The 15,433-nt window shown below is 44.2% G+C and overlaps 1 protein-coding gene across 2 annotated transcripts in view; it reads left to right on the forward strand.

Moving 5' to 3' along the window:
* The window catches only part of FBLN1 (fibulin 1), a 64,058-nt gene extending 49,233 nt beyond the window's left edge, over positions 1–14,825 (forward strand). Inside the window, exons 15-17 of one of the 2 annotated variants that reach the window (XM_083181290.1) lie at positions 5,841–5,977; positions 6,265–6,399; positions 11,721–14,825. In XM_083181290.1, the coding sequence (XP_083037416.1) occupies positions 5,841–5,977; positions 6,265–6,399; positions 11,721–11,860 (412 nt within the window). In that variant the 3' untranslated portion in view covers positions 11,861–14,825. Of the gene's footprint in view, positions 1–1,918; positions 2,364–5,840; positions 5,978–6,264; positions 6,400–11,720 lie in introns of those variants that run through there. The other variant, XM_083181292.1, reaches the window with a different exon arrangement.
* The last annotated feature ends 608 nt before the right edge of the window (positions 14,826–15,433 follow it).

Below are 15,433 nucleotides of genomic sequence, written 5' to 3' on the forward strand. Positions count from 1 at the left end.
AAAAGGGAAAAAAAAATGGCAATTTACCGTTTTAAAAGTGCGATGTGAAAGGGGTATAAACCGGTATTTAAAACGGTAATCTGTGGCAATGTTAAGGCTCTGACCCGTTTTAATTACCGTTTTAAATACCGGTTTTTAAAACGTGTCGGCGATGTGAAAGTGGTATTACCTTAGTGCTGTGAGAGTACAATGTTTATATTGATTGTAATTTCTCATGACATCACATTAATATATATTGGATATGTTAATTTTAATAAAAAAAATATCTTGTGCTTTATTTTTTTTTAAGGAGATAGCTCAGATTTGATTATATCTAATGTTATAATTATACTACCTTTCCTTTCATATGTTGTGCGTGCATATTTACAGCCAGCAGATGGCGACATTTCTTGCGTTATGTGTTAAAATTAGCCTGAGCTTGAAAGCTTTCCACAGAGCAGAATTATACACAAAACCGATAAAAACAAAAAAGTGAAATGAAAATAAAATAAAATTATAATAATTAAATCACAAATTATACATTTATATTTCGATTCAATTGCAGTGAATTTATTTTATAATATGGTCATATAATAATTTTTAATAATGTGTTGTAGGCTGCTCACCTACATGCAGAGGAAATGGACATTTTGGGGGTGATTCAGGTTGGTTTGCATGTGCACTGCAGGTGGGGCAGATGTGCAGAGAGAGTTACATTTGGGTGGGCTGTGTATAAACTGAAATCTAAATGGCAGTATAAAAATAAAGCAGCCAGTATTTACCCTGCACAGAAATAAAATAACTTATCCAAATGTAACTCTCTCTGCACATGTTACATCAGCCCCACCTGCAGCGCAGCACGATTTTGTCCATTAAAGAAGGAGTTTGCTTTTGTAAAACAATCTGAATCACCCGCTTTGTCAGCCTAACTAATATTCATGGAAATGCAGTCTATCTATGATAGCTTGATTGGTTGCTATGGGCAACACCTCCTCTGGTCTTTGATATATATTTCCCCCTTAGTGGCACTGAGACAACAGGCACTTTGATAGGCTGCATTCTTCCGAACGTTGCCCACAAAATGGCTGCCTCTATATAACTCACCGATGCACTTTGGTCATGGGTTAATAATAGCAGTATAATGAATATATGATGCTTCAAGTGTTGATAAGTCACTGCTCTTATAATCCCGTGCCATCCTCAGACAGTCCTGGATGGCTGAGGTAACACAGAAGAGACAGCTGGCCATCTTTATATTTGTTTATGGCACTGAAATGTTTTCTTGTATGCTGGCTACCTGCTTTGTAGTTTGTATGTCGCTGGGGCTGCACCTGCAAATACAACTCCAGTTTTCAAGGTCTACTACCAGCACGTTATCATAAATAACCCGGTGTTCCCTCAAACATAGCCCTGAAACCCTGATGAAGAGAGCACTTGGTACCTACGTAAAGTTGAGGCGGCCATTTTGTAGATTGAAGCCATATTCTTTATGCTGCGGCTTATCAATTCAGAAGGAGCCAGTGATGCCGCCAAGGCACATTGTGAATATTATGGTTCCTAGTGAATAGATACGTTATTTTTGTGGATATTTTACACACAATGGCCATTCCCTCTGTTTGTAGGTGACAGGTGGTAATCTCCAGAAGATACATCATTTGACTGACGTAGTGGAACCACAGGGCCCACAGCTTAAACAGCAGGCGTTGGTGGGATGTTGGTGCTCAATGTCACCAGGACTGACTAGCAAGGGACCCTGTAGTTCTGCTGGTTGGGGGTAGTTGAGTTCACCATTAAAATTATTCTGTTGGCTGGAGTTTTGGTTCCATAGTCCTTGAAAGCTGGTGCTCTGCACCCGACTTGTAGTCTCTTCTGCTCCGCTGACACGCTCGCTGCACGCGCACTAATTCTTCTGTTGTCTTGTCTCTCACTTTTCTTGCAGCCGCTGTGAGCGCTTGCCTTGTTTTGACAATGAGTGCCAGAGCCAGCCCCTGAGAATAACCTATCACCACCTATCTTTCCCCACCAACGTCCCAGTCCCCACCGATATTTTCCGCATGGGCCCATCCCATGCCCTCGCTGGCGATAACATTCAGCTGTCCATCACCAGCGGAAACGAGAAGGGTTATTTCGTCACCAAAAATGTGAACTCCCACAGTGGCCTTGTGGCCATCCAGCATCCAATCACGGAACCCCAGGACTTCCTCCTAACTATCCAGATGAATCTCATTCGACACGGGACCTTGAACACGTTTATAGCCAAACTACACGTCTTTGTCACGGCAGAGCTTTGATCCAATGTGCGCTCTGGGGCTCATCTTCATTACTGTTGTTCTTTTGTTTTTTTGTTTTGTTAGATTGAATAAAGTTTTCCTTGTTGCATGCTGCTCTTGGTGTGGCTTGGGTATTCGGGAAGGGCGGCTATCAATGTTATTGTAATTCATTCACTTGCATGCACTTTGCTTAAAAATTATTATAATTGTGAAATAATTAAAGCAACAATCCCACATTGAAAGGTTTTTTCTTTGTATAGTACATTATAAGAATTTATCTTATAGTCATAGCTTTGAGCTATCCTCCTTCAGATCATTATCTCCTTTTCTGTACCTCCCTGGAGGGAAAACAAATATGGGTAAAAAAGGGTCAGAATGTGGTGGGGAGATGCTGGACGGCAGGGCCCAGAATCCCAACGTGTTGGATAGTTACCAGACACAGAACTCTGTGATCACAGACATCAGTCAGTTTGCTATGATGATACAGGCTTTGAGACTGTTGTCATGTGTACTGTTGGCATGTGGAGAAGAAGGAGGGGAAAGATGTCCTAATAAAACCAGAGCTCAGAGGAGCATATCAGAGTGTCTCTGCTCACTACATCATATGCCATGATTATATTGCCATGACAGCCAATAACACTAGAAAATCTGAAGATTTTTTACTCATTAATAGCAGTCAAAAGACAAAACTATAGGTAAAGGTAATTGGGTTAAAATGTAATTGCTAAGCCAATTATTATAGCCTGCCACAGTAATGTATATTTAAGACAAAACACTTAAAAAAAAAAATGGGATTGTTGCTTTAACGTGTATTATTTAGTTTCACTTTTTCATTTGCAATTCTGATATCCAGTCAATCAAGGCTTTGAACAGCAGCCATTTTGTCTTAATGACAGGGTTTATTAAATGAAAGAATATATAGACAGGGCAAGAACTCCCATGATATATTCTTTCTGTGATAACACCTTAATATTTTACTGACACAAACACCAATAATAACACTATTTTCTTTTTATATAACACTTAACAAGCGAGATCAGAGAAATGCTAAAATGGCTGCCACTCATGCTTGTTCCCAGAACTGTGGGCAGACATTTTGCGATGAGGTGGTGATGCTTTCTCTGCCGACATTTCCAAGAACAAATAATAGCTTTTGTAATTATTCCAAATACAAATATAAATAATGTAAAAATGGCTAGTTAATAATATTAATAACCATAGTAATTTGTTTCCTATTTGCATACATGTTGCAGTCCTGAGAGCGCGGCCTCAGGTTACTGCATGACTGACGTACGCCTGCTTGTTCCACTGAGTTTGGCAATACATTCTTACATCTAACAGAAGACTGTACAAAGTACAATGAAAGCCTCATATATTTTTTTCTATGTGTTTTTCAAAAATAAAATGTGTTTTCCAAAGGTTTTCTTCCTTTTTTAAATGAATCGATAAAAACAACCGTAACAAACATGCATAGAATTGATGAACATTTAGTGATGTTGGCAAGGCATGGCTGACATAAGCACGGTTAGAGTACTGGCAAGTGGTGGCCATTTTGGGAGCATGGATGGAGCGGCGACGGGCAACTTTCTTAAAAACGGAGGCATGTCGGCACTCTTTTTGAGGTGTGCTGTGGCCAGTGTTTACTTATTCTGATGCAGCTTCACTGACTCCGCAACTGTGAACTTTTCAGCCATCTTGAGTCACCTAAGAGTTACTCCAGTGGGGGGAAATTTACTAACATGGGAGTTTTATTTCATATGAGATTTTGCTATGGGCAACCAATCAGAATCGACTTCTTATTTATTTAGTAGCTTCTAGAAGATAATAGATAGTATCTGATTGGTTGCCCATAGTACTAATATCCCATCTGAAATACAACTCCCATCTTAGTAAATTTCCCTCCACTGGCTTATGTACTCCCAGCAGAGGATCACAGAAGCGTCTTTTCACATAAGAAGTCTCCGGCAGCATTTGCATATTTGAGAACAGCCACTGCATACAAAGATGTGCTACTGCGTCCATATCTGAATGAGGCCCTTTGAGCAGTGTTGGCGAAGCGATAAATGTCCTGCTGCAAGGGATTCTGGGGGAAGCTTCACAAGATGATGTTGTTGGTCTAATAAACAGACATTTTCTTTGTTGAATTTAATTCCATATGGGCGATAGCACTGGATGACATTCTAGTCTAGGTGGATACTGTAGCACACTCCATTTATATGCCTCTTAAATCATCTGGTTTTCAAGCCTCTCATGACATAATTCTGGTGGCCATCTTGGTACAGGGCCTGAAGCTTCCCTGGAGGAGCAGCAATATGGAGTCCAAAGAGTAGTGCACTTCACTTTCAACAGGTATAACTATGTTTGCACAGTGGATGTTATGCTGGTGGTGTAAGAACCCTTGGCAGGCAACCAACCGGCTGTAGGTCAAGCTTGCACCTCACACGTTTAAATTGAAAATGTTCCCTATTATTAAAAGGTCTGGGCACAACTCATTCTATACAGTAAACCCTCGTATGTTACGCCTGATTCGCCCACAAGTGTGACTGCGGCCCCTCTAGCCGCAGTCACAAATGTGTGCGAATCACTGCCCACAGTCTCCTAACGCAACACTGCAAATGTTGTGTGGTTTCTCTGCAGCCACTAAATGGGCATTTCTGGGTGGCAGCTTGGCGATACGCAGTAGAAACTATCTGCGACTCTGTCATGGGCGTGTAGCCAGAGTTCTCTTTGGTATTCAGAGTCGTGGGAGTGCAATGTGGGCCCAAATTCAGATCTTCTGCGCCCACCATGCAGTTCATCTAAGTGCCCACGATAATGATGGCGGCTACTTTGGCGGTCTGTTAGGCGGTGGAGGTGCGATTGCCTAGATCAGGGCTTCTCAAACTCGGTCCTCAGGACCCCACACAGTTCATGTTTTCCGGGTCACCCGGCAGGTGCATTCATTACTCATTTAAAAGATCCACAAGTGGAGCTAATTATTTCACTTGTGATTCCGGGCCAGGTGCTTCAAAACTGATAAAATGGAGAGTGATAAACAACCAACCAATCAGCTTCTGCCTGACATTTTTCAAACACAGTCTGTGACATGACAGGTAGGAGCTGATTGGCTGGCTGTTTATCACTCTCCCTTTTATCACTTTTAAAGCTTAGAGAATCTGGCCCAGCATGAGGAGACCTGCAAAACATGCACTCTATCGGGTCCCGAGGACCGAGTTTGAGAACCTGTGGCCTAGATGCATACAACTCAGGGGCTGTTTCAGACTTGTTAGCACATGTGGCGGGGTGGGAATATATGCAGCCTAGCGACCAGGTCTGAATTACCCCTCAGAACACGGATATAGTTGCATTACCATTCTGTTTATATCTGGAGATGAGTTCATATTACTGTACGGGCAATACGGAACGAGGCCCGGTAGGCGCAAATGAATGAAAACTGTTATAGAATAGACTCCATTGGTGGCAGCGGTTAGTGAGAATATTTGGCTGACTCTCCCGTTCCGCCAGTTGAGCATTGCAGAGTTTATATTGCTGGTAAATATTGTGTATTTTGGTGCACTGGATATATACCGTTCTGCCATCCCGTATTTATAGATATGAGAGATCGGACACAAGCCGCTGTATCAAATCTTGCCGGCCGAACGACTTAAACTGCATCACGGATCCCGTCCATACGATATCAAACACGGTCATCTCTCTGCCCACGTTCCGGGAATTCAGCCGCCCAGAAGGTAAGCTTGCCGGCGACAACAAACATTTAGGTAGCCGCGAGGCGCTATTCACTCCTAATAGAGGGGCAGATTTAACAACAAGTGATATTCCGAAAGATTAAAAATTCTCCAGCCAATCACCTTCTAACTGCCATGTTTGAAAAAATGACAGTTAGGAGCCAATTGGCTTTAGCACCAATTCTCATTCATGGCAGCTCCCACACCCAATCACACAGATGTTTGGGACCGTATTTGTATTTGCATTTGCATGCTATAATGTATATTTCTTGTTTTTGTATTCCCTGCAGAAATTATCTTTCTCCGCGCTATAACCCCGGCGTATTCACCTGGCCCTCAACCGGACATCATATTTCAAATCACCGAGGGCAATGTGAGAGATTCCTTTGACATCCAGAAACGTTACGTGGACGGCATGATCGTTGGTAAGTGCTCTGTATATACCAGGCATGTCCAAACTGTGGCCCTCCAGCTGTTGTGAAACTACACATCCCAGCATTCATTGCCATATTTTTCGCATTCTCTAATAGCGTAACTGTGGCAAGGCATGCTGGGACGTGTAGTTTCACAACAGCAGGAGGGCCATAGTTTGGACATGCGTTGTATACACTTATCGTACTGTGAGACACATTAGGCCACGCCACTCATATATTGAGAAATGCCCCCAATCTGCCATGGCCACGCCTCCTTTGCATCCTACTGCATTCTGCACCTGATGCACTACAATGCCCAGCAAGCCCTTTATGCCCCACTGTAAAGCTACTTCTGGTTAGATCGCTGAATTACTACTGTTTAGCCAGTGCAACATGCAGGTGGTGTGGCGGCTTAGTCAGAATTATTGGGTGACTTGTAATATCATTATAATTTACAGTACAACGTCCCCTAAATTATTGCAGCTTATTGGTTCCTGCTTTGTAAGCTCCTCGACCTTTGACCTCAGGGCAGCCCACACAAGGGGCTGTGTCTCTTTGTACAGTGGCCTGTTTGTAGGAATACAACTTTCAGTTGACCTAATGGCTTCCCCTGGGCAGTGTTCATGTTTTGGCTACACAGAGGATGAGAAGGTGCAACTTCTCCGGCCTAGCAAGTGCTGACAGCAGGTTACTATCGGTAACGTGGCTGCAAGTGAGAGATCAGGACCAGCACTGTGATGTCTTCATTCAGTACAAGCCCCCATAATCCCCTGCTGCATTGCTGGTATTTCTGGTCACATGATCCAGGAAATAAGAGATGGCCATCGTTGCCTTTGCCATTGATGGTTGACATCGACGGCAAAAGTGCAGTCGGCCATCGACGGTGTATAAGTATGCAATGGATGACCATCGATGTTTTTACATATCGATGGTGATCCATTTGCTTTGATAGATTGGCCTATGCGCCAAACAAAATACGGGGGCGGGGCTTCATGGGTGTTGAGGGCGGGGCTATGCTCCATGTTCCGGCACCTTCATGAAAAAATAAAAACGAAACTATTCAGTTAAGCCTGACACCGATGGTGGGAAACCATCCGGTTCACTCTAATTGATGTCACAACTATTCGCAGGGCCGGTGCAAGGCACCGGAGCGCCCCAGGCGAGTCAGGGTGGGGGCGCCCCGGTGCCGGGGTACCTGTTGCGCCGTCTGGGGAGCGGACAGGGGGGTCCAGGCTGGCGTCTGACAGGAGCCAGCCCTGCAGTGGTGTCCTTGCCGCGCGGGTACCTCCTGCGGCGCTGAGTATAAAGCTGGCGGCGGTGGGGGGGTCCCTTCAGTGAATAAGAAATCACTAGCGCTATGCGGCGGCGCAGGAAGCGCTTCTGTTTTGAAAACACCGGCCGCACGGCGCACGCTGATTGGCTGAATCTCAGCCAATCAGCGTGCGCCGTGCGGCCAGTGTTTTCAAAACAGAAGCGCTTCCCGCGCCGCCACATAGCGCTAGTGATTTCTTACTCACTGAAGGGACCCCCCACCGCCGCCAGCTTAAGCTTTGTACTCAGCGCCGCAGGAGGTACCCGCGCGGCAAGGACACCACTGCAGGCTTCTGTCAGACGCCGGCAGAGACCCCCTTTGCACGGGGGGCGACAGGCGAACTGATGCCCTCCAGTGGCCGGCGCCCTAGGCAAATGCCTAGACCTGCCTAGTGGTGGCGCCGGCCCTGACTATTCGACATCGCTCATAAACAATCGATGGTCGATGGCCATCCCTACATAGAACTGCGAAAGAAGCCCATAGGCTTCCATGGCCAACGCTGACTTGAAAATCGTGTTGCCCATCGCACCTTCGGAATGAACCGCATTCCGGGATTGGGGCCCGATTCGATTTAATTCGCAGTGCTGTGGATTCGCAAATAATGGAATGACCGCACGTGTGCACGTTACTTTGTGATCAGGTGCAAGCCGCTCGTGCAAATCCTGCTGGCGTTTGGGCTCACCAAGGCAACATTTTACGGGAGAGTCCCGTTAAACACAGGCATTCCATGGCCGTTTGGGAGGGAGGGCTGCTGACATCATCAGTGGCTTCCTTCTCCCCCCACAGCCGTCGCAGTAGACTCCGTCGTGTGTGCCTGGAGAAGCGATAAAGGTGTGAATACAGCAGACATATGGCCCCCAACTGCCATTTTTCAAACATGCGCCGTAACTCAACAGTTATGAGCTGATTGGCTACTGCATTATCACCACGAGTAACCCAGCCTGTAACCTGGCAGTTAGGAGCGGATTGGCAGGTACTTGATCACATTTTGAAGCTTAGTACATTATATGTAATTACTACTTATCAGCGACCTGTAGGTGATAGAGGCGCTTACACGTTTATCAAACAGCCGGGAAAGCTACAACAGGAGATTTGCCCACAGAGCTGAGTCTCCGTTGGATGGAGAACCAGATGTTTGATTCCAAACGCATTAATGCCAGACATTGTTAAACCTATTTGAGATTGAATGATTCCAGATACCGCTGAGTCTTTGTCAGTTTAAAGAACTTTGGGTTTGCCTAAAGGCCAAGAGCAGGCGGGTTCTGTAGCCTTCTCACACATGCCAAAACCCCAAAGATAAGTCTACGCCGTCTGAGGTTAGTGCAACATCTCACTCAGGTTGCAGCGCCTGTAACGCGCCCAAACCTCACTCACATTTAAGCCGACCCCCCCTTTCAATCCGACTTCTGTACATGTTTTGCCTGTGAACTCAGGGATGTCTGCAATGGGTTTTGGAATAAATCTTCAAATTCATTGAGGTTTTCTTTAAGTTGTGTTATAGATACAAGAAAAACAGCCAGGCGTTATTAGCAGCGTGTAAATATGCGCGGACGGCTGACACTGGGAATTAGCTGCCTGGGAACAGCCAATTTCCTTGAAGTAAAGGCTGTGTTCTGAGGAGCTGTCAGTAGCACCATGTAATTGTGTAGACCAGGCTGAAACAAATTTCTGGCACTCGATTACACTGTGGGACAATAAGTTCCAGCCGTACTCTGCCAATATTCTTCCAGAAATCCAAATAATTACAGAAAAAAAAAAAACATAATATACCAAATTAATAGCAATGGGGTGAACAATGTGTAACGGGAAAGGATGACTATGAGGGCTTGCGGGCTTGTTCTCTTACAGTATAGATACAAGTATTGACCAAGGTTCTGCGTATTATACCCCTTTTACACCGCCTCAAAACACCGGGTCTTCGGCGGGTCAGACCCAGGTCAGAGGCGGTGTAAACGTATCACGCCATGTCCCTTTACACTGGACTTCTTCCCAGGTCCTGACGTGGGTAGAACACGGCCAGGACCTGGGTAGAGGGCGGTGTAAGTGAGTACACCGGGTTGGGTGACCCGGCTCCCTTTTACATCAATGGGGGACGTACAACCTGCGGACCGCAGCGTCCGCAGGTTGGACGGGGGGGAACGGACAGCCTGCGCTGCTGTCTGCTATACACTGCAGACAGCAGCGGTGGCAGCAGCAGAGGAGGTGAATGGATGCCTGTGTGCGGCATCCATTCACCTCCCGGACGACGGCTGGGGGGGGGGGGGGGTGCATGGGGGCTGGGGGTAGCCCAGCAGCTTACCTTGGTGCTGGGCTGCCCCCAGCACGGCGATCGTGTATCCGGCGGGGATCACCGCAGTCCCGGCGCTTGGAGATGATGTCATCTCCAAGCGCCGCCTCCGTCTACACTGCGGGTGGGCACCGAAGTGTAAATGGAGTAAATCCCGGATCCGACCCCGGCTTGGATCCTTCTTCCAAATGCTGGGTCGGATCTGGGATTTTTGGTGTAAAAGGGGTATTACTAACTCTTGGTTCATAAACCTTTCTGCAGACTGGCACAGCACCGTTCCGTCTGCCACCCCTTGACGTATTCTGGAAGAGGGGTTCCAATGTATAGATAGACTGTGTCTAGCTAGACTGTCAAAAGGTTGACCCCATATGATTGGCATTTCATAGATCGACGTGGTCAAAAGGTCAACATAGCCATAATGTTGACACGTAAAAGGTTGACTGTGTTCATGGTCGACAGGTACAAAAGATTGATAGGTCCAAAAGTTTGACATCACAATGGTCAACACAAAGTTTTGATCATTTTGACTTTTGCTTCATATGCCAAAACCGTGGACCATGATTCGGAAAGTGAAAGTGATCCTGTGGGGTCTACACTTGCACCAATCATAGCCAAAGATTGTTAAATTTAACAATTTTTGTTCCCCCACAAAAAGAAAAAAAAAACTGGTATGGACCTTTTTTTGTGTTGACCTTTTCCATGTACGCTTGATTGTTCCCAGTCGGGTTGCACATGGATGGTAAAGCAGGAAAAAAGTCCAACCAAAAATCGAGAAAACTGTGTGACGACCATTTCCAATTTCAACCTTTTATCAATGTTGACCCTAGCGCATGTTGAACTTTTGTTAATTACGATCTAGTGCATTTCGTCCTGTTGGTGTTGACTTAATGATTGTTGACCATCCGTGAGCCATCTAATGCTTGGTATAGGCTGGAACATAGATTGAGTCACCGACTGAGTTCCTGATAGGCAAGCTATACACATTAGCAGTTAGCCACTCCAATTAGCTGCAGAAATAGAATTGACGGCAGACAAGAACCACTCGGCCCATCTAGTCTGCCCCTTTTTTAAACATGTTACCTCAAACCATATTTGATCCTTATTTCTTTGTAAGGATATCAATATGCCAATCCCAAGCATGTTTAAATTGTACTACTGTATTTGCCTCTACCACCTCTGATGGGAGGCTATTCCACTTATCCACTACCCTTTCTGTGAAGTAATTCTTCCTCAGATTTCCCCTGAATCTTCCTCCCTCTAGTGTCAGTGCATGTCCTCGTGTTCTGCTGCTCCTCTTTCTGTGAAGAATGTCTCCCACCTGTACCTTGTTAAAACCCTTGATATATTTGAAAGTTTCTATCATGTCCCCCCTTCCCCTTCTTTGCTCTAAACTATACATATTAAGATCTTTTAGTCTTTCCTGGTACGTTTTGTGATGTAGCTGCCCTTCTTTGTACAGTCTATAATGTATTTATTTGCTTCTGGAGATATGGCCTCCAGGACTGAACACAGTACTCTAGATGTGACATCAGTCCCCCCAAAAAGGTGTACGGGTGTTCCGTGGACCGTCCATACACACAGCACGATGTGCTGATATATCTGCAGATATATCAGTCACCGGATGCGCGTTAGAGACCCATGTGAGAGATTGGACAGTTGGAAAATTGTGGTTCAGATTTCTTTGGATGGTTCCAAAATTCTCTTTATCTCTAACTACCCCCTCTCTTTGCCCAGGTGTTGTCCGTCAAGTGAAGCCCATTGTTGGTCCGTTCCACACCACCCTGAAGCTGGAGATGAACTACGTTCTGGGCGGAGTGATCTCTCACCGAAACATTGTCAACGTCAACATCTTTGTTTCAGAATTCTGGTTCTAGATGATGTCATAACCCTGCGTCTTGTATCGCCACCAGGCATATTCATTACTCTGGTCTGTCTAATCTACTAAAGCCTGATTTCTCTCAACGGTACAAACCAAATGTTCAACCTCTCATGGATCCAACTGTGGGTCTGGTGGCTACAAGTGGCCGTCGAAGGCTTTTTATTGGATGACAGTTTAATTGTTCATTCTGTAAAGACCTAATTGCATAACATCATTGTTTAATAGGAGTTGGTCCGTGGACATGTACTTCTAACAATAGGTTTTTGTCCTTAGTAATAAACTATAACGCGCCCGCTATAGACAGAAGAGGAAAGTATTGGGTTTAATATAGAGCGTAATGTAATGCACTCCCTACTGTGAATTACAATGATTGTAGAAACAGTGACTTATTTACAGGGGGTTTATTCATATATTGACATCACCTGTGCATTATATAAATCCATTAAGATGTAGTTATTATGCAGCGCAAGCCGATGCTTTTAATGACAGCCAATTAGATTTTAGCTAAAACTAGTGCAGTGCAAATTACTGTGATAGCAGCGTGCTGCATGTACCCTTGGCTCAATGTAAATTGGAAAGCGTTGTTAAGTCATCTTGCATTAGTGATATATATATATATATATATATATATATGTATAGCTGCATATTAAGTAATGAGCATCACGCCATGCACTGATTTCACTAGCAAATACTATTTTGTGGTTATCGCTTGTTCGTCCTTTGTTTTTGTTTTTCAGCTTGTTTTTGACAAAATTTTTGAAAATTTTTGGGAACAAAGGCGGACTGCTGCCAAATTTCCTTCTTTATTCGTAGACACGTTCCTGCATAGATAACATATTCCATATTGATACACAGGGCAACAAAGAGCTACATTGACGTCGGCAACTTGGCCAGCAAGACATTAAAGGCCAGTGGCCTTGGGATCGTTGATCCCTATAGCCATAACAGCAATAAGACCAGAGCCAGTGCAAGGCTTCTCAGCACCCTAGGCAGAACTGCAACCTTCTGCCCCACCGAACCCCACACTGCCACCAACTTACCAGCCCCTCTAGTGAAAGTTTGGAGGTGGCATCTTCGAATTCCACCGCACTCCTAGATCTTGATTCCCGATGCATCTGCCTAAAGCTTCCTAATGGTAGAGCCGGCTCTGTAGAAGACACCGGTAGTTTAGTACCGGAATCAATGCTCTATCCTGGGTTCAATTTTGTAAACGTCCAACAATGTTTGGAGTCACAAGCTACTTGTGTATTTTTTTATACACAAGTAGCTCGTGACTCCAAAAATTGTTGGATTTTTTTGTAAATATAGTAAAATGAGCATAATCGAACTTTGCAAATTATCTTCTTAAAAAAACAAACAAACCCGTATTTATTACCATAAAACACAAGGCTGTAATTTTGCGGGAGTTGGCGCTATTTGAGAGAAAATTAATCGAATTAAAGCAAAAATTAGTTTAAAAACAAACAAAAAAAAAATGTTTTTGCCTTTAAACTAATCGCTTTAAATCTAATGACTATGTTTCCGGAATCGCGCCAATTCCCGCAAATCACAGGCTGTTACATTTGGCCTTAAATGTCTAAGGTGCATGGTAGACCTTTATCTCTACGCCTCTATGGTACTGAACTTATTTGTGACTCCCCCTAACCCCCTTCTCACCATGCATATGGGGTTGCTGGTATAATATATATGCTTAACTATAAATACAGACGCAGTTTGTGCACCTAAAAAAAACTTAGCGCAAATGGATTTCAAAATCAAACCCTTGATGGCCATACTAGAGATCTCTGTAGGGGAGATAGAGCATCCTTCCAAATTATTATCCCTTTTTACCCAATGCCATTTATAAAGCGCATTAGATACAACTATATGTATGGCGATTGGCGAGGATTTAAAGGGAAAGGGCTTATTTTAATTGCAGATATGTATAGGTATATGGTAGTCCTGTTTTTGTTCGTTAGCTCAGTGACAATCAGAAGAATGGTTGTATAATATGGTGTATGAATATTATGTTGCGGTTAGTGTGAAGAGGATTTTCTGTCCCTATACTCTGCTCACAGGAATTTTTTAAAGTGGATCTATCTGTGCTTCTACATATATATTCACTGATGCTTATTGTATTGTATTGAACGCCAAGCTGCTAGGTCATTTATGGCAGTGTGCAGGAAGCAAAGACACATCATTGGAAGGCTTATTTATTAACATGGTACAACCAGTGCAACTGGCCGCATAATAAAATATCCAATTCATTTGAGTCATTGGGGCTGCAAGTTGGGCAGTTTTTGTAATAAGGGTGTGGCCTAATTGATGAAGGGGCAGATTTAGCAACAAGTGATATTTCTGTTATCACTTCGTACGAATGATAACGTTCCAGCCAATCAGCTCCTAACTGTTATGTGCTTGAAATATGACAGTAAGAAGCTGATTGGCTGTAGCACTATTTATCATTCGTGACAAGTGATCACAAGAATAAACTACAGTGGTGTCACTCAGACATATTCATTTGACAGCTCCTTTAATGTTGTCATGGTTGGATGTGATAAAAATTCCCTCAGCACAAATGTCCTTCACAATCTGCCCCGCCTTGTAGCACGATATGTATTTGTACCATGTTATCATATAAGGCTTACTTTGATGGGGTGAAGTACCACTTGTAGCCATAAGGTGGCAGTATCGTTATTGCTGGAGACAGACCTCTTCTAGGTACTGTAGAAGTATAGTAAAGGGTATTTCACACAATTGGAGAAACAGAACAAATACAGATTCCATTTTTTTTATTTATAAGGATTTTCTCTTTTAAATAACAATCAATTGCGCCATTATAAAAATGTGTCAGATCGTTAAGCAGCTCACATTAATCTAATTGTTTCTTGCAACTGTTTTGGTCTCTTCACTGATGTTTTTCCATATTTTAATAAAAGTGTTCTTTGGAATAAAGAAACTGGCAAAATGCTGGATTATAATTTCTTTTGATAAATGCATGTTTGTTTTTTAAATTACTGATTGGCCATTACGTTTTTTATTGCGCAATCACAGAGCTTGGGGACCGATTCAGATCTGATCGTGGGCTGCGAATCTTCGGAGCCCAGCGATCAGATAAACTCCGCCACGCCAGAGTGTAAGACCGCCCCTGAGCATGGCTGCAAATGCGATCGCAACCCTGCAAATAGAGGAAAATCGAGTTGCAAACACTTATCATCGAATGGATTCCCCCCCCCCCCCCCCCCCCCCCCTGCGTGTGCAACTGCCGTGTAGCCAAATACTTATCTGACTCTGAGATGAAGATGTGTGGATCCGGAGATGGAGTTGACGTCAGAGGTCCTCCCTCCCAATTCCAGGGTTCCGCCTGCATTTTCTACAAAACATCTGGGGGGCCCGCCCCTAAACGCTGGCCGGCTGTCAATCATCATGGTTGCGGCCAACGATGAAAAGCCATCAGTGGCAAAGCATGCGTGCCTATTCGATAATCAGTATGGCTGCAAATTTGCAGGCCTGCGAATGGGCCTGAACAGGGCCCTTGGACCACAATAACATTGACTTGAAGAAAGTAAAAAATCTGCCCCAAACTTTG

The sequence above is a fragment of the Crinia signifera genome, chromosome 4 (genome assembly GCF_055691185.1).
Source record: "Crinia signifera chromosome 4, ASM5569118v1, whole genome shotgun sequence".
Classification (NCBI taxonomy): domain Eukaryota; kingdom Metazoa; phylum Chordata; class Amphibia; order Anura; family Myobatrachidae; genus Crinia; species Crinia signifera.